The sequence below is a fragment of the Eleginops maclovinus genome, chromosome 4 (assembly GCF_036324505.1).
Source record: "Eleginops maclovinus isolate JMC-PN-2008 ecotype Puerto Natales chromosome 4, JC_Emac_rtc_rv5, whole genome shotgun sequence".
Lineage (NCBI taxonomy): Eukaryota > Metazoa > Chordata > Actinopteri > Perciformes > Eleginopidae > Eleginops > Eleginops maclovinus.
Genome location: NC_086352.1, coordinates 28,091,526 through 28,111,121, shown reverse-complemented (window position 1 = coordinate 28,111,121; position 19,596 = coordinate 28,091,526). Strand labels below are relative to the sequence as shown.

The 19,596-nt window shown below is 44.2% G+C and overlaps 2 protein-coding genes across 6 annotated transcripts in view; one reads left to right on the top strand and one right to left on the bottom strand.

Moving 5' to 3' along the window:
- tubgcp4 (tubulin gamma complex component 4) overlaps positions 1–3,183 on the top strand; it is an 8,048-nt gene extending 4,865 nt beyond the window's left edge. Inside the window, exons 13-17 of the mRNA XM_063881066.1 lie at positions 459–603; positions 703–880; positions 1,622–1,756; positions 1,862–1,978; positions 2,061–3,183. Of these exons, the coding sequence (XP_063737136.1) occupies positions 459–603; positions 703–880; positions 1,622–1,756; positions 1,862–1,978; positions 2,061–2,291 (806 nt within the window). The 3' untranslated portion in view covers positions 2,292–3,183. The remainder of the gene's footprint in view (positions 1–458; positions 604–702; positions 881–1,621; positions 1,757–1,861; positions 1,979–2,060) is intronic.
- On the bottom strand, positions 3,176–19,596 carry tp53bp1 (tumor protein p53 binding protein, 1). 5 transcript variants are annotated; one of them, XM_063881060.1, is made up of 29 exons: positions 19,512–19,596; positions 19,065–19,281; positions 17,944–18,031; positions 17,765–17,849; positions 17,608–17,675; positions 17,396–17,503; positions 16,731–16,785; positions 16,415–16,572; positions 15,959–16,085; positions 15,770–15,864; positions 15,511–15,683; positions 14,215–15,304; positions 13,294–13,410; positions 13,001–13,192; positions 12,852–12,918; positions 12,004–12,096; positions 10,870–11,125; positions 10,612–10,680; positions 10,375–10,527; positions 9,428–9,645; positions 8,993–9,139; positions 7,910–8,304; positions 7,442–7,633; positions 6,388–6,567; positions 5,421–5,609; positions 5,213–5,307; positions 4,551–4,747; positions 3,587–3,723; positions 3,176–3,502 (listed from the first exon to the last, which is right to left on the bottom strand). In XM_063881060.1, exons 2-29 carry the CDS (start codon positions 19,242–19,244, stop codon positions 3,306–3,308), a joined length of 5,121 nt encoding a protein of 1,706 aa, XP_063737130.1. In that variant the 5' UTR covers positions 19,245–19,281; positions 19,512–19,596; the 3' UTR covers positions 3,176–3,305. The 5 variants fall into 5 exon arrangements, with proteins under 5 accessions (XP_063737130.1, XP_063737131.1, XP_063737132.1 ...); XM_063881061.1 differs by having other exon boundaries at positions 15,511–15,680; XM_063881062.1 differs by having other exon boundaries at positions 12,004–12,093; positions 15,511–15,680.

The window sequence follows — 19,596 nt, the reverse complement described above, 5'->3', positions numbered from 1 at the left end:
AACTAGCAACGATTTGAACCATGATTTAATTTATTGAATAAGCAAAAATGTAGCACATCCTCCATTTGTCACTTCTCAAATTTGAGGATTTTCTACTTTTCTTCTTAGTCAACGTCGTTTTACATTTAAATATATTTTGTTTTGTTTAGCAGTTCCAAATGTAGGCCAGATTAAAGCACAGAATATGAAGATGTCATCTTTGGCTCAGGAAATGTAATGGGAATTTTATAGACAAAACTATAAATCAGTTACTTGGAAAAACCTAATTGTCAGATATATAAGTTATGGGACGGCTCTGTTTCAATCATATGCTCAAGGGAAATTAGTTTGCATTAAATCAGATGCTTCAGATCAGCTGCGATCATAACAGAACCAAACCAAAGCCTCTTTAAACACACTGTGGGAGGTGTTCAGACCCCTTTTAATGCAGTGAATGGTGATTCTGGTTGATGTTTCAGAGGCGACAGGCCCAAGAGATAGCGCCACTCCTCCTCAAGACACGTCTCCCCGTGAGGTCCCCCCCACAGGATGGGCGGCTTTGGGTCTTATCTACAAGGTCCAGTGGCCACTGCACATCCTCTTCACTCCGGCCATCTTGGAGAAGTGTGTACTCATTAGGCTCCACTCTGCAGCATTGATTTTAATATGTTTGTTAATTTGGAGTCCAGCCTGTAAACCTCCTGTCCTCCTCTCTGTGGGCAGGTACAACGTTGTGTTCAGGTACCTGCTGAGTGTGCGGAGGGTGCAGTCTCAGCTGCAGCACTGCTGGGCTCTCCAGATGCAGAGGAAGCACTTGAAGTCCAGCCAGACAGACGCCGTGAAGTGGAGGCTACGCAACCACATGGCCTTCCTGATCGACAACCTGCAGTACTACCTGCAGGTAAGGATGCTGGGAGAGGGGCGCCACGGGGCACATGTAATACGTGCATGTGAAAATATTGACCACATATAGATCAAACCTTATTTCATACGATTTATTAAGCACCTTGTGAAATACATTTCAAAACGAGTGCTAATATCATTTTTTGGTCACCTTTCTCAAGTTTTATAATAATTTAGGTTCATCTAGTTAAATATGTATGGTTGCAATGCAGAGCCAGTTTTACGTGATGATTGTTTGAAAAGAATGATGATTGAAAGACCATACTAACGTGTGACGTAAAAAATATAAAAGTCGTAAAAAAGTTGTAAAAAAAATGATAGAAAAGTGATGCTATAGTGTGTTGTAAAAGATATCATAAAACAGTCGTACTATTGTAGATCGTAATAAAAATGATAAAGTCTGACTAATGTATGTTATAGAAAATATGTAAGTCATAAAATGAGTACAAAATTAATATTATAGTGTTTATTTATTATAAGTCCTTATAGCATGTTGTAAAAAAATAGGATGGAAAGTAAAACTGTATTTTTTTGTCAAAGAGGTTTTTATTTGATATTGAAACTAAAGTGTGTATGCATAGCTTTATTAATCTTATGAAAATGCTTCTTGTGCATGTTCTCGATGCATCTGGTCCCAGTCGTTGCTTTTCTTCATGTTAAGTTAAATCTCAGCACTCAGCCGGTGTGATGGCAGCATTGGTGAACACATTTGGTCACTTCCTCTTCCTGTTGTCTCCAGGTGGATGTGCTGGAGTCTCAGTTCTCTCAGCTGCTGCAGCTCATCAACTCCACCCGAGACTTCGAGAGCATCCGACTGGCCCACGACCACTTCCTCAGCAACCTGCTCGCCCAATCCTTCATCCTGCTGAAACCGGTATAAAATCATCTAACTTGTGTTGGAAATGAACGGTCTGCCTACATTCATACATTTTCCGGACAGATAGTGTTTGAATTAACTCTTAAATTCTCGTGCCCTCAGGTATTCCACTGTCTGAACGAGATCCTGGAGCTGTGTCAGAGCTTCTGCTCGCTGGTCAGCCAGAGCGTGGTGTCTCTGGACGAGAGGGGGACCGCTCAACTGGACATCCTGGTCAAGGTGCAGTCTCCTACCTCATTATTGGTGTGATGCTGGAACATGAAAAGAGATCCTGTGTAACACTGATGTGTTCTAATTTCAGGGCTTCAGACGGCAGTCCTCCTTGCTGTTTAAAATCCTCTCCAGCGTGAGGAACCATCAGATAAACTCGGATCTGGCTCAGCTGTTGCTGCGACTGGACTACAACAAATACTACACCCAGGCTGGAGGCACTCTGGGCAGGTACGATATGGAAGTCTTATCTTTTCAGCTTAAAATGTTATCCACGTGCAGATTTTACACACATCCAAATCTCTTGAGACAATTAATGTAATTATTTTCTATGTCTTTCTTTTCAGTGTTTAAGAGGATTAAGAACCTCTCCCTCTGAACAAAAGAATCTCCCATCAGTGCTGCCTTTTGGATTTGCCCTGAACAGAATACTGTTAGTATGGAATGCCTGTATAAAATATTTTAAGGGTTAGCTCACCCCAAAAATAAACTCATATGTTCCTTACTTACCTGTAAAGATATTTAGCCATGCAGACAGATGTTTTGTTTTCAGATGTATGCCACTGAAACCTCTGCCATCTCCTCAACAGAGTTGGATTTTTGTTTGACACTCAGCACAAAAATTGACCTTTAAAAACAGCAAACTGTCTTTTAAGAAACATGACCTCCCTGTGAACAGTTTTCAGAGGGACTATTTCTTTGTTCGGAAAGTAATTTCAGTGACAACTGGTGAGTTTTGTGGATTAAATGCAATAATCTATCCTAGTGTGATTGAGTTTAACCCTTTAGCATATTCAACAATCCAAGCCTGGTTGAACTGTTTATATATTCAATTGAATACATATTTCTACTTAAGTAAAACTACTTATTTGCTATTGTAACGTCTCCTGGCTGTGGCTTTATATTTAGCGTACAAATATAATATATAAAATATGCTAAAATGTTGAACGATTGCTTACCTGCGATACATTGTCATAAAACTGACTGTAGTTCAAACTGATATAAACCTGCTTTCAAACAGAATTACTTAGAAATAACCCTGGCACATCTTAAACATAACTTTGAAAGGACAAGTTGCTGTTAAAATGTTAAATATCATTTTCAAATTATGTGGGAAGGTTTGTGTGACTCTGGCTTCTGCTCATCATCCTTGTATAAAACTGTAAATATGAAACTGTGTGAGAACCGAAAATAAACTCCAATTGGTTAAAATGAAACAACGAGGTCACTGTTTTAATGTCCCATAAAAACAGACAGGAGAAAGTTATATACAGCAGAGGCATGCAACGGATCTAATGCTGAACATTTATCATGGTCGAAGGCATTGAGCACGGGATTATGAGGAGGAAGAGGAGGAGTAGTCATGGCGATAATGAGGCTTGCTGTGGAAACCAAGGCGCTCCCCGCGTATGACACTCTGGATGATCCACTCGGGAGACACCAGCGGGACTTCCTGTGATTTCACGTTTTTCTCCACCAATGGCGGACAGGCCGTGTCTGTCACCACGACATCATACTTGCCCGCAGGAATGTCTGCAGAGGGAGGGAAGGACAAACTGTCAGAAAAATAACGTGTTGTGTTAAATTGAACAGGCGTGTGCAGTTGTGAGTCTGTACCTGAGCCGTCCTTGTCCGTCTGGAACTGTCGGACAGAAGAACCTCCTCCCATGGTGATCAGCTGCGCCCAAAGCTCCACCGGCTTCTCAAACACCAGAAGGACCCGCAGAGCTTTGAACGGGCTGCAGCGCGGATGCCTGATCGGAGAGAAAATAGTTTTTGAGTCCACTTTTGGCTCTGTGTAACAAACAGTTTCAAGGGGGGGTTTCTACTCTCGGAGGAGAGTCACACTCCTGTTTCAGATTAGTTTAATGTCTCTTAAGTCTGCAACAGCGGTTACCTGACGCGCGTCTTCAGGTTTTTAGTCAAATTCTTATAAAAGCAGTATTTCAGTAACAGAATTTGGTCAAAGCTAAAAAAGCTACTTTATATTTCTTGGCTTATTGCATTAACAGATGCACTTTGCTCAAAATATAAACTCATATTTTAAAACAAAGTATAGGTAAATCCAATATACAATTGAGAAATAAATAAGAGAAAATGTAAGATTGTATTTAAAGCTGATTACAAAGCAATGACAGTTTCTTTCCTTTTTTATGGTTTATGATTGTAATTGTTTGAACAATGCTTTGGCAATACTGTAGGTCATTAAAGGTCATGCCAAGCTATTTTATTTGAAGTACTTTTAACACTGGTATTGCTTATTGTACTTAAGATCTGCATTTCTCACTGCACTATTGCAGTTTTATATACTTTTTTAAAGCTAAATTGTGAAAATTCATATTTTACTTGCCTTGCCAAATAATTAAGGCTGTAGTCGAGTCTTGCTAACATGATTTTAAACTAGTTAGATAATATAATGACTGAGTAATGGACAAACACCTTACAGGAAGACATTCAAACCTCCATCATTTTCATGGGGTTTATCTTTGAGGAAAGCAAATGCTCCGCCTGTACTTTGAATGCTTAAACAACCCTTTTTCATTTCTAGTGTAACCCACAGAATGAATAATGATCGTCTCACCACTCCACTATGGCCTCATCGGGCCCCGCTCCGGCGGGCAGCAGGTAGTTCCTGTAGTTGAGCAGCTTGTTCTCTTTGCAGCAGTCTCTCACCCAGATGTGCGACACACACGGCACACCGCTGGCCAGACACAGCAGGTACTTCCTGGTGCGGCAGTGCTGGTCTGCAATCAGCAGGCTCTGATAGGCTGCCTTACACTGCAGAGGGAACAGGAAGGACTCATGATTAGATGGGTCATGTACTGCAGCTGTGTTTATCACCATGATTTAGTACTCAAGAATATAATTGCATAAAACTAAATCTTATATAATATTTATGGAGAGCTGTATGAATGGAAGTATAACAATTTGAAGAATAAATATGTTTATAAAACTGTCGAAAATATTTGAAGGGAATATTCTACAAATAAAAATCACAAAATAACCAGATATTAATGTCTTTAAGGACATGTACCACATTGTGACACATGCTTGCACATTATTAGTGACATTTGGAAAATACAGAACCATATCTGCCACCATTTGTTATTGTAGTTTTAGCAAAAGAATAATTTATGGCTATTAACTAAATACTAAATAACAGATTTAAGGCCATCATTTCTAACCATTTTACTCACAGGAAGTTGCAATTGTTTATAGTGAGGCTGTTTTCAGAGCACTTACTTGTTCTTCATTGAAGTCTGGCAGGACGAAGCCTCCCCCCGCCTGCAGCTGCGACTCTGTGTAAGCCTTGTTATACGGACCTGTCTGCACGTAATCTGTGGAAACAAAAGTGAATTATTGATAACCCAGAAATACAGGTAGGGCAGCTTCAGTCGTTTCCACACACTGCAGACAGTGTGTATGATGATTCTGGATCGTTCTGCCTCACCGTCCTCGTCGTCGCTGGCGCTCTTGTTGGTCAGCCGGTCGATCTCGGACGAGGCGGTCAGCATGAAAGCGAAGCCCATAAAGAGGGTGGTGTTCTGGGGCAGCGGGCCGTGAGTCTCCGCCACGTCACAAGTCTGACCGGGGAGATCTGTGCCGCTGCCGGAGGTGTTACACATCCCCACCCGCTGAGCTGGAGAGGAAAAGACACAAGTTCTAAAGTAGGAAGGAGAAAAATGCCATAGAATCTGATATAAAATTCACACTTGGACTCTAAAATGTCTTTTTTTTTAAACATTCTGCCTCCCCTCTAGTGATATCTGGCCCTGCAGATTGAAATCATATCATAACCTGGCTAAATGAATGAATGAAATGTTAAAATGAATCTCAAAGGAAATACACCAGTGACTTTTAAAAAGAGGTACACCCTTTGTCTTCCCTCCACCATGAAACAACACCATGGTAACGCTGCTGCATGTTATTATTACCAGGCGGGCTTCAGCAGCAGGCAGCAGACAGCAGAGGACGGACACGGACTGTCCTAAGAGTCTCAGCTTTGCTCAGTACAGAAATCACACATTACTGACCCGATACACAAGGAAATCTGAGATCTGACCGTGATCAGTAACACGCTAATAACATTCCATAAGTTCATTCAGACAGATAACAGGTTAAAAAACGGCCAAAGGCTTTACATTTCATTAAGTACAACGCAAATAGGAAGTTAATAATCGTTAAAACACGTGTAAAACATTTAAAAGTGCAATTACAGTTGGAATGTGCATGCAGACAGTATATAACACCTGACTGAATAACACACGATTTAAAAACTAAAACATTGACGTAAGCAGTCCCATAAAAACTCAAAACATCTGTTGAATATCCTAAAAAGACTGAAATCCACACATTAAAAAACATACGTAACCCCCCCCCCTTTTCAGATCATTGTTGTGGTGAAAGGGCCCCCGTACCAGCTCTGGCCCCGTGGCCCCTGCGACCCCTCTTGGCCGGCGACCTGGTGCCCTCGTATGTCATCAGCTTCCTCTTCCCGGAGGGGCCAGGGGTGCGGGGGCTGCCTGAGGAGCTTCGGTTGGGAGTGCTGTGACCCTCGGGGGCCCCTCGGCGCCTCCTCTTCCCCTCCACCAGGTTATCTACGGAGCACATCAACACCACGCTTTATTCAGGGGCCAAACTGTAGGACGGAGCCCCGGACAGAAGGAGTTTAGGAGAGGATCTGCACACCCTCACCAGGTAATGAAGCATCAGGACACACATGACCCCGTCAGTGTTGGAAGAAGTACTTAAGTACAGATACTATGGCCTATGAGTACTCCATTACAAGTAAAAGTCCCTGATTTTAAAATGTTAATTAAGTAAAAGTACAAAAAGTAAAAGTACTCAATGTGAACAATGTCCCATTTCAGAATATCGTGGTTATATATTATCCTGTTTTTATACATCTAAGAGCATTTTAGAAATGCAGCTTGTCAATTGAGACCAAATTAAAATACTGTGTAGATTAGAATAGCATTACTGCAATATACCATGTCAGCATATATTTGTACAAAGTAACTAGTATCTGTGTTCAAATAAATGAAGAGGAGTAAAATGTATGATGAAGTTAAAGTATAAAGTAGCATTAAAAGGAAGTACTCAAGTTAAGAACTAATATGACACAAACCTACTGAAGTACAATACCCGAGTAAATGACACCGGATCATGTGGTGGACAGTAGCTGAGTTTGGTTGAGAGTGTTGTTTTGTTTTAAGAGCACTGTGAAAGCAGGGAGGATGTATTTCTGTAGGCCGACCCAGGAGGCAGGGATGTTTCAACTGCAGCTTTTACAGATTTCATTTCAGTGATTGTCACCGTGTTCCCAACGTCATTATTTGGTGAGGATGATGTTGTCACGGCAAACAATCCAATCCAAAATCCAATTATGTGCTAAGAAAATGCTTTTCATTGCACCTGAATAAAAAACAAACAAAGGCATCTGTCCGTGTGCAGCGGGGGGGGGGGTCTTACCCAGGCTGATGTCGGAAGCCTTGGTCAGCGGGGTGGAGGGCTCGTAGGGCCCGAGGCTGTGCTGCTCCCTCAGCTTGTTGCCCTGCTCCAGAGACAGGATGACAGAGGTCCTGCTGTGCCACGTCCTCTGACCGTCCTTCTCCACGCTGTAGAACAGATCGGGCCCCTCTGTCTTATGGCCCCGCACAATGCCTGCACAACAGACAGCATTATCAGAGCTCTGGCTTTGAGACTCAAACCAAAACGTTTGTCCGTGTTTCTTTTTCATCAAGTCTGTTGTATGTTGCATCGTTGGGAGGAGCCTTAAGATTGCCATTGCCAAATCTATCGGCATATGAAACAATAATAACCCGTCATATAGAACAGTTCTATACAATAACCTGATCGAATGTTTTTGGCTCATCCAATGATCTAAAATATCTGAAAAGTAAAGGTGTTAGGTCATGTCATTACAAAACTCCCCCCCACCTATGCTGAAATACTCGTCCTCCAGCAGGGCGGTGACCTCCGTCTCGAGGGGGATTGGGTCACACAGCAGGATGTCCTTCCCCGCCACCTCGCACTCGTAGCCGTCGTCGAAGCGCAGGCGGAAGATCCCCTCTCCGGCGTCTTTGATGATGCGGCCCGAGTAGAAGTAGCCGTTGGACGACCACTTGGCCACCACCCGTAGGCCCACGAAGCTGCTTCCTGCCGAGTTGGCCTCCTCTGGCGACGACCTGAGGGAGTCGGAGCGGCTGTGGAGCTCGGGGTCTGTGGGGCTGACGGGGAGGCGCGGGGGGAGCATGCGGGTGTAGGGCTCGTCCTCTGAGGAGTGGGGCTGGCCGTGAGCACCGAGCCTCTGCAGGGAGCCAACAGCACCCCCCCTTAGAGCCAAACAGAGTGTGATCAGACAGCAGGACATGAAGATTTAACGCTTCCTGTTTAACAAGTCCCTTCCTCCTCAACGCCTCTGCATACAACTAAACCTGAGAGGAGGCAAAAGCAGTTCCATACTTAGAATGGCTTTGGATTACCAGCCTATGGGATGGAATGCTTAAGGGGCCGCATCATGCTCATTTCAGGCTCATATTTGAATTTGTATTCTGAAATGGGACATTGTGCAGAGTGAGAACCTTTTGTTGTTGTACTCTAAAGTACATTTGATGCTATTACTCTTGTAGCATTTTAGAAATCAGGACTTCTACTTGTAGTGGAGTACTTAGTTATTTGTACTTTTACTTGAGATCTGAGTACGTCTCTCCACACTGACAGAAAGAAATATGTGGCTCTGGTTTAAAATGATACTATGATATACTGTTATGATGTATGTACCCTGAAGATAACATAGTATTTAGGGATATACTTTCTAAGTGCTGAATAATGTACAAAAACCTATTTAAAGCAACTTTTTACAATCAACCAAGACTTCTTTATTGACGGATCAACATAGTAGTCAGTACTGAGCGAAGCCTCAGGTGCAGCAGAGTGAGGGCAGGAGTGAGTTCAGAGAGAGGAGGGAAAGTGAAGTGCTGTTAGAGACAGTGTGCAGGGCGAGCCTCAGTGAGGACTCACCTGGACATTGAGGAGCGAGACGGGGGCCGGCCCCTTCTTGCCCTTCCTCTGGGGAACAGCGGGGCGAGGCCTCTGTTCATTGTGACCCCTGACCCTGCCCTTTGACCCCTGTGACCCCTCTGTTGCTGCCCGCCTCCCCTCCTGGGACTGCAGACACACAGAGGGGACGAACAGAGCCCGTCAGATTGCACAGGCACTGATCTGGGGCCACTTTCTGATTCACAAACACCCCGTTAAAAGAGAGGAGTTTGGTGACCCCAGATCCGTGCCTGTGAGCAGCCTTTGCCTGAAGCAGGCGGGGGTCAGAGAATCACTGAGATTAGGGTGTTAAAAAGTCAAAGAAGGAGAAGGGGTGACACAGGGATCAGCATGCAGCTAGAAGAGAAGATGAAGCAGAGGACTAAAGACAGATGGAGAGATTTTGAGGGGCTGTACCTGAAGGACGTGGCCCCTCGGCTGGGCGGCATGAGGAAGTCGGGCCTGGTGAAGCCGCTGCTGCTGGTTCCTCCGGAGCTGTGCTGCAGGCTGGAGGCTTTGGACGACAGAGAGCTGATGTCCCCGAGGTCCCCGGAGGTTAAAGAGCTGCTCCCGGTGCGACACGGGGAAATATCACCGTCCAACACCTGGCAGTCCACCACCGGCTCCTCGCTCTCCTGGTAACATCAGAAACACTTGAAGTCAAATACATTTTTCGTGGGTGGTTAGCTTCCTGTTCCGCACCTTACATCCAATATTCTGACACATAGTATGTTGATACGATTTTTTTGTATAATGAAGAGCCTAATATGAAATTTCCAGACATCTTTTTTTTAGACGCTTCTTTCCAATCTTTTTCCAAAACATGCTAATGCCAGATTCCTGGTCATGTTATTGTTACGGCAGCAGAATATCTTTCTCGTTCAAAACATCCCAGCATAGCTGTTTAGGCCCCTTCAAGGCAGCGCCAACAAGCTGTGAACAAAGATTTAACATCAATCTTTTATTTAATGTGGCTAACTTGTTTTGAATTCCCTTATACCTTGTTCAGGACTCTGGATGAAAAGGGTTTGCAGATAATAAATACAATTATTCAGTTGGGTAATATACTTATTTTAAAGCTCATTCAAGGAGTTATAAGAATTAAAGGTTTCCTAAAAATACAATGCATGCATTGCGTTATTGTTTGTAGGGTGTATCGGATTGTCGACCTTGTTACTTGAAATGTTGAAGGGATCCTATAAATAAACCTTTTAGCTGTTTGTGTCTTCTGGATGGAAGTTTCACAATAAGTTGAAACGATATGAAACTAAATATAAAGCTCCATAAAGAGAGCCGTGAACTAACCCTTTACAACAGAATTAAACGGTACAGCTGAATCAGAGACATAGAAATCTGTTGGGCACCTCTGTGACTTTGCGGTCCACCTCTTTGCCGTCCTCGTAATACACGTCTGTGATGATGCGAGTGACGGTGGTCCGCACTTCCTGGATGGTGCGCACATGTCTGCGGTGTGCGGGGGCTGTGGCTCTTCTAAAGGACGGAGACTCAGATTCACCCTTTGAAACAAAAAGTCACTGGGAGTCAATATTTGCAAATGTCAACAAAATAATTTAGTGATGATAACCGCTGACTGTACGTACCCTGTTAGTTGGGGAGCGCAGCCCCGGAGCATCGGAGCTGGTCTGCTGCGAGACAGACCGCTGACGGAGCTGAGACACAGAGCAGAGACACAGAGCAGAGGGATCAACACCACCAAACTCAAAATAAAGCAAAGCTATTTACGGCTTTGAGACTTTTATTCAAATCAAATAATGAAACAATTTAATTCGTCAATTATTATCAACAAGCTGCAAAAATCTGCAGCATTATGAAACAGCAGTGGATAATAAGTGACTGACCTTGTTGGACGGGCTGGAGGTGACGGTGTAGTCCGAGGGGGCACTCTGCCGGGCATCTGTCCTGTTGGGGGTGGGCGGCTCTGGAGCTTGATGCAGCCCTAGCCTGTTCGCAGAGCGCTCTGCAGGATCTTTACGGGTCTCCTGCGACACTGCCAAAACGTCCTGTAGTGAAGGTTCTGATTGGCTGTTGGGGAGGCTGTTGCATCCCAGCGAGGATGCCTGGGAGCTCCTCTGCGGCGAGCAGAACAGCTCCCCTCTGTAAACATGTGGAGAGGAACAAATGAGACGCTGTGGGACATCAGGCAAACAGCCCACAAAAATATGTTGCCAACATGACCATCCACTGGAATCAAAACACCAGGAGCCATAGGGCAGAAATCAAACCCAAATATCTGAAAGGGGCCCAAAAATGCTCATTTGTAGGTGCATATTTGTATTTAATTTGTCTCTCCTGGGACATGTCTACTTTGCTACAGCACCTCAAAACCCCAAGAAGAATTTAAGGGCCTCTAATTAGAAGATAAATGGTGTTTTTGTTTCCAAACTAAAGGATTAATGAGAATACAAACTGCGGAAGACGTTTTGTAAAACAAGCTCACACACTAGCTATTCCTCTCCTCAAGAGGATATGCAAAAAATAACCATCCCACCTCCACACTCCAAAAGTAGGTCTGTCTGACACACACACACACACGCACACACACACACACACACACACACAACCTATTTCTGTCTACTGAAACACATTGCAACTGGGGAAAGCTATTCTTACTTCCTGAGGTCAAAGGGGTACGTTGAGCTGCAGCAGCTCTGACTGTGGCATCTCAACATCAAATTCTACTAAGTAAAAAGAACCCTCCTTATATATGCTGTTGGATTTTAAACTTCTCTTTTTGCGTTGGAATCTAGATCGAAAGCTAAAAAACGCTGAAGGGGTTAATATAGCAAGTCCCCCCCCCCCCCCCCGGTGCCTTCATGTCTTAAATAATGCATTCGTACATTGGGGTACAACATTTGGATCAAATGTGGGTCGATACGAAGTCTGTGCCAGAAGCTGCTTTTCACAATTCAAATGGGAAAATTCTAAAATGTATTTGAGCTATTCACAACCACAGATGCAACATGTGCTGTTACCTGACAGATGGGGTGTTGTCTCCCCCCTGGCTCTCCTCTCTTGCGTCCTGCTGTCTGTGCACCTGCCGGACACGACTGAACACTGACGGGCTGCTGGGACACCAAACATCAGTGTTACACGCCTGTTCTTACAACCAGCACCAAAAACTGCTTGCCAAGCGGGTAAATGGTTGACTGATGAAACAGGTTGAACTCTGGGTGTGAATTAGCTGATCGAATGTTTGATGATGAAGAGTATCTTCTAATTGTTTATTTCTTCATTATTTAAAAAAACAAAAATGTCATTGCATTTGCAAATGTTGTGTTGATTCTATCTTTTACTAAGTGTGCTATCCATTGTACACTTTTTTAAATATTTATTCTGTACCCTAGTTTACTTTTTTGAAATCATGTATGCTAAGGTGTTTTAATCTCTGACTTGAAATGAAGATATTTGTTGCTGTTTGTCTTGAGTTATGTTCCAACTCTTAAAGCACTTTGAGCGCTGTACAAACAAAGCTTTATTATTAACATTATTATACTTCTGCCAACAGATTTTAATAACTGGAGTAGCCTTACAACCGTACTGTAAGATGTAGTCGGACAAATGTGCCGGTAAATATTCTTCACGTTGATATGACACATGGGCTCTAAAGTTTATAAATGAAAAACATTGCATTGCCTCCCTCTACCAGGACACCATAAATGATCATCCATAAATCTGGATCAGTCAAATGTGTTAGTCTCAACACATTGGTGCCATTGTGAATGTAGTGACCTTGGAAAGGATGAAGAAAGTCCTTCAGCTGCTTTTTAGTACCAAGACTGAAAGAACAGATAACGGGAATTTAGACAAAGTGCTAGGTTACCTGGTAACAGCCTTGGCAACAGTGGTAACCTTGACAACAGGTCCATCCTCCTCTGATAGGGTGGGCTCTGGAGGAGGAAAAAAATACAAAATGAATTACTACGAGGTCAGGTGTGGCAGGATTGAGTGTGACGGAGGTTGAGCTCCTACTCTGCAGGCTGAAGCGCTCCGAGCTGCCCTCTTCCACCGGGGTCACCAGCTTCATCCTCAAACTCAGCTTCCCGTCTCCCTTTTCCGTCGTGTCATCCCCGCTTTCGCCCGAAACAATGTCGCTGGCTGCCATCGCCCCGTCTGCAGAGACATCCCCCACCACGCCTGACTTTTCAGAAAAGGAAGTGATCTCTGGAGAAAGGGAAGAAGAAGTCCTGCATCAGATCATGTTACACCACTGGACATTCAGTAGACACGCTGTTGTGCCGCTGTGGTCTGAAACAAGAACCCACCAATGGGAGTGCTGTGTCTCAGCGTCTGCTTCAGCTGGCCGATCAGAGGAGGCGTGGCACCGACAACAGGACCAATCAGCTCGCCTTCTTTAGGGAGTGTGAAGTGGAAGGAAATTTCTGTAGTAGGAACACAGAACGGAATCAGTTTTAGTCTTTTTAGTGCATTATCCTATATCTCAGCCCCATCCTGTTGATGCAACTTTGCAGAATAACCATTACAGATCATTTCAGGCAGGTTGTCAACAAGTCACTTGTGATGATTTTCATTGCCAACATACGTCGTATATGCTGTGCATATGACCAATAAAACCTTGAAACCTTGTACTAAGAGCCCTATAACGCATTAAGAAGGAGAAGCTAACTTACAACTAGTATGAACATTTGCAATTTACTCTTTTATACAGTTGGTAATATGGTGTGAAAATAGTGCTGTTTATTATGACTTATTCTAGTAGTTTGGGCTGTTGTTTCTATCCGTAATAGTTATATGGTACTGGCTGAGTCCTGGGAATGTGGCGACATCATGAAACAGAAGTCAGAAGGAACAAAAGCAAAGTGTAGTCAGACATGACAGATTCTGAACTAACTCCCAGGATAACATTATGCATTTTATAGAGAGAACAATAGGGACCAAGAAAACTATAAATCCAATGTGGCCTATTTTATTTTCCTGTCCAATGAAGGAGGTTGACCTACAAAAGTGGTTTAGATGAACTGCAAAAAAATAACTGACAAAAATACCAAAAAACAGGGCCCAAATGTGGATACATCTGGATTTTTGGCATCAAGGACTTTAATTCTGTTTGGTTGGTCCAGTTGCATCCGAATTGATTACAGGAATTAGAATAGAATGCTATAAACCAGTGGTTCCCAACCTTGTATTCACTATGCTAACATACAGTAAATCTGTGCCAAGCTTACCTCCAGAGCTGTCACTCAGGCTCTTGTCTTTGAGCCCCTCTGCTTCAGATACCGCCCGCTCAGTCTGGGAGAGCCTATCAGGAGCCGGGTGCAGCTTCTTCCCCTGAGTCTGGGACTCATGGCCGTTGGTGGAGCAGGACACTTTGCCTCTGGTTGGCTGGGAGCTGTTGGTCTTTGCCTGAAGAATTTGGGAGTCTCTCTCGCTGTCTGAGACCACGATGACGCTGTCCTCTCCTCTGCTTTCACTCTCCTCCTCCATGGGCTCAGGAGACAGCAGCTGACTCTGAGAGAGGGCAAGAGCTAGTCCAGAGGTCCCGCCTCCCAATGTGCTCTCCCCTTCTCCCTCCATCACCTCCTCTTCTTCTTCCCACGTATTACTCTCATCCATCACGTCTTTGACTGTTTGACTGTTGCTCACCGCTCCCGACTGCTGGGACGATGATTTTACAGACGGACTGTTTGCTTGTCCTCCTGCTTTTCTCGGGTCTACAGAACCCTGCACTACATCCACAGTCTGGGAGATCATGGACTGCGAGGGCAACCTGCAGGGGGTAGGGTCTGCGGGGGGAGTCTCCTGCACGCAGCTGTTCACTGTCATATCAGGGAGATCGACCTTGGGTTGTGAGCAGGACACCACTTCACTCTTACTGTCTTTTACATTCACATTTTGTACATTCAAAGAAGTCGCTGTCTTTTTGTGCACTTCAGACTTTTGCAACTGACTGGGCGGCTCGCTCTTGGCACATGCTCCACGATGCTTTGGTGATTTGGCAGAGGGGGAAGCTTTGGAGCTGGTGGCAGGTTGTGACTGTGAAGTCATGCCGTTGCTCGCTCTCCTCTGGCTTGAGTCACTGGTGTCGACGCCAGGCGGCTCCTCCAGCTCCTCGATCTGCGTCGCCTGGCTGTCCTCCTCTATATGCTCTGAGGTCTTCTGAGCCGGGCTGCTGATCTGCGTGTTCACAGAGAGCTGCAAAGGCAACGTGAAAGGTGCTGACTCCAGGGGCTGAGACTGCGCCTGGTGCGGCAACGAGGCCACCTTCTTATCTGACTGCTTTGGTGCCTCCTGGCTCTGTGTAGGGACAAACACGTCCTGTAAAATAAACACATGGAACATCAAGAACTAGACCGACGTCTTAGGAAAAGCACCATTATAAGTAAACCGGCTGATTATTCAAAATGCTTAAAAACTATTAGGGAATAGTGGAATATGTGCCATAATCTGAAGATATTGCAATATAAACTGATCTTATTTTACTGCTTTACTGAAGCAGTAGAATGAATATAATTAGTACATACGTGAGAAAACTCCGGCTGGGACGGTAAAGAGAGAGTGCGCTCTAACACAAAGCCAGGGGAATTCTGGGAGACAGGAGTAGAGGCGGACGGGTGTGGCTTAGAGGCAGCCTCTGTTTCCATTGGCTCTGCTCGGTCTTCGGGGGGCAGTGAAGTGTCCATTGGCTCATCAGCTGCTGACAAAGGGAATCCAATGAAGCTTTATACTCCCCTCTTGTTTCTTAAATCAAATCCAGTCATCAAAGTAGGTTAAATCGTTTACCGTGTTTATTCTCTGCTTCTGTTGGCGAGCTGGGAACTATTAAGGGGTTCTGGGGGAAGTTGTCTGGGGTGGCGGCAACAAAGTCAACAGAGTTCCTGAAGAAAAAGAGCAGGTCAGTTTCTATGTTGTGCTTGTTTGGATGCTTACCGTGAGAGCACTTTGTGACACTATGAACAAGACGTGACTTACTGGGACAGACTTTCCTGCACCAGGGTTCCCTGTCCGGACAGATGCAGCAGTCGCAGGGTGTGGGCCGGTGTGGCCGTTGGGGGACCCTGCTGCTCTGGCTCAGACACCGTGCTGTCCACTGCACCTCCTGGGAGTAGCAGAAAAACAGTGAGAGGGAGAAAGCGACAGCAGTCCAACTTTTATCTTGTCTAAGCCATTTCAAGAAACTCCCTCTGTAGGGAACTTCGGGATTTTAGCCTTTGCAAACCTTTTAAATGCACAAAAAAAAATACATAACACACTACAGGAAAGCAAAACCCCAAAAATCATAAAAAGGGCCTCTTTGACAAACAGTAGTTATTTAGTCAAATAAATTGAAACTTTATGGCCTTAAATTACCCATACATTATTTATAAGCCCTACTGTCCAAATCCTAACCAGTTTGCCACAAATTGCACTGCATCTGTACATATTTACCTGTCTTGTCAGGGTCGAACATGTCTTCCTGTGACGACGGGAGCTGCCCGTCCTGCTCATCAGACGCCTGCAGGCCCTCTGAGTACAGCAGAGCCTCGATGCCCCGCTGCCTCCCCGACTGACCCGAAGAATCTGACCAGCTGGAGCTCACCTCAGATCTGCAGGCAGACAGAAGAAAGAAATGCTGTTCATCCAAGGTAGTATCTGCACTCTGATGCAGTGGTTCACAGCCGCAGTACCTCTTTGATACATGTACCGGTGGTTGGGAATCAGTGCTGTAATGAAGGCAGGATTTAAACACCACATTTGGCCGTACCTCGCTGCTTTGTTGTCCTGACTCTGTGAAGTCCTGGAGCTGACGTTCTGCTCGGCTGGGGATGAAAAGAAGCGTTAGGTTAGATTGACTCTTTTAATAGTAAAATGTCAGTCAAAATGCTCATATCAGGTACTAAAAAATAAAAGTTTACATCCTGCTGTCATGCTGCATCTATTTGGATAAGGATTTGATTTCTGTTGTAGCCTAAACACAATGCATGTCTATGCAGTTCATCAGCAGAACATGTGTTGCCTCAACAATTGACATCCTTCTTTGTAATTCCTTTTTGCAAATTGACCTGATCAGAGAGATCAAACAGACAAGTGTAAATTAAACCAAGATGCACTAAACCTGAGTGAAATTAAAGACAATACCAAAATAAACATATGGGTGAGGAGTCTTCAAGTCATCAGCCTCCAGAACACCTTGAATGGCTCCAAATGTTTTTTTATGTCCACTCACTTAAGATGTTCCTTATATTTGTTATACGTCAATAGACTAAAAGTGATTTATGAAATCACCTTTCAGCCTTTTCAATATGGAAATGATTTGAGATGTGAAGGTCATGTTGTCTGAATCAATTCAAAGGCCATTAGAGCTCTAAATAAAAATGAAATACAGAAGGAATAAAAACTCCCAGCCTCTAAAAATAAAACTCTTAATACCTGATTTGTTGCGTCTCTCGCTGTCGTCCTCCATCTGATGGTTCACCACCTCACCGCGCAGATCCTGACTCTGAGAAAGCTCCAGAAAACCAAATTGAGAGGTTCCCTCTGCAACACAAACATACTGATGTTATGGACACATGCAACTATATTTAATTCTTTAAAACAGGGCATGAATGTTATTACTCCTTAATAATTAAAAGAGATCCTACCCTCAGACTGAATGCAGTGTGTGGTTGAATCAGCTCCTGACTCCATATCTGTGTCCTCCAGTGCACTCCTGAGAGTATAGGGACAGAGTGAAAACATTGAAGTCACTGCCCTATCCGGAGTATCATCCATCAGTAAACATGTCCGGTCCATACATACTTTTTCTTGTTCAGAGGAGGGCAAATGTTTAGAACTTGGCTTTCCTCCTGGCATGCAGAACTGGGGTTGGCTGCAATTAGAATGCCTACATTTTCAGAAAACAGGGTTAGGGTTAGTTATTGTTTTGTTTTATACATGATGAGTAATAAACTTTTCCATTATGCTAGATCAGCCCTGACCTGGCTCGGCTTGGTTGTTACTCTGGGAGCTATCTGATTGGCTGTCAGTCTGAGAGCATCGGCTTCCTAGCGGGGAGGATATCAGTTCCTGGAAAAAATAAAAACATTTACTAGTTTCAAAAAAGCAAATATATATACATATTTATATATATGGGTTGAGCACTGGCACTTCACAGCAGGATCATCTGAATTGCCACCTCAGGCCTCTCTGTATGGAATGTGAACTTTCACTCCCAAGTATGCATGAATACAGGCAGCCACCTGATCTCCAGTTAGCCCCCTAAAGTCCAAAGACATTAAGGTTCTGTGAGGTGGGATCTTTCTCTGTGGATATGAGAGAGATGTTTTTCCATAATTGTGCTTTGTTGTAGACCGGAGCTCTGTTAACTGCAATAAAACATTTGAGTACATATCTGGCCACTTGTTACAAGTGTACCCTGTCCTCTCTGCCTCTTGTCCAATCACACTTAGTGACCCTGAAAAGTGGACGGCTGGCAGGACAGAAAAACGGATGGCTGAATTCAAGTCTTCAACTGTGGAAGCAGGACGGAATTAGAAAACCCAATATTTATTGGTTGAGGAGTGTCAACAAGGCAGAAGACCATTAATGGTGTAAAATAACGTTTACTCAAGTTCTGTACTTAGACATCAATAGGGCCATATTCTACTGAACTCGAGCATTTCAGAAGAAAATAATGTACTGTTTACTTCCTACACTTAGCTGTAGCTAATCGTTGTTTTTCCAGATTAAAAGCAATCCCCCCAAAATAAGGGCTTTAATAACTATTATATTATTTAAATTGAGATTCTTGTCCAATAATTAAGCAGACTTAATAACTCCATTATATAAAATAACAATTAAAACTCTATCAGGGTCTGTTTACCTTTTGTTTAGAATCGTCTACTTTTACACATTGGTCAGGAGGATCTTTACTGGTGTATCTTTACACGGTGGCATCGATACTTCTCTTTAAAGTGCCTGGATGCTCTCTCCACCACTGCTGAACAGGGAAGATGTTTGTACTAGACCACCCACATACACAACATTACACAGTCTCAACTGCTATAGCAAAAACGATAAACTAACAATAGATGTTTGTGATTTGGAGAGGTCCGCTTACCAGCACTGGGCTACGGGCGGTGGGCTGCAGGCTGGACAGGCGGCGGGCCAGCAGGGCTCTGTAGCTGCTCTCAGGGTCGTCCTCCAGAGCAACACTGTCCGGCTGGGAGTCCTCTACGATCAGACACGGGTTCTCAGGCTGAGGCAGGCTGGAGTCAAGTTCACTTCCGCTGGGATCCATTAGGTCAGACCGAGGACAGGAGACGGGCTGTTGTTATCTAGCAAAGCAGGAAGAAAACAACGGAGGCAGGCATGTGAGTGCCCAGCGGAGTTAGCTATAGGCTAGCAGCTAACGCTCCACCCCACAACAAAGCATAAAGCGGCTCGCTGCCCAATGCAGAGCTCCGAATAACTCTTCAACACACCCCTAGAGTCTTCACTTAACATATTAGCTCATGTATTATCACGTTAGCGAATTGTTAGTTCATATGTTTATTTATCCTAATACCTGTTATTTTGTCCAGAAAACAAACACACCTACTCCAGCCCAGCCAGCGCCGCTCCTCGCGGCAAAAACTTGCCAATGTGATATG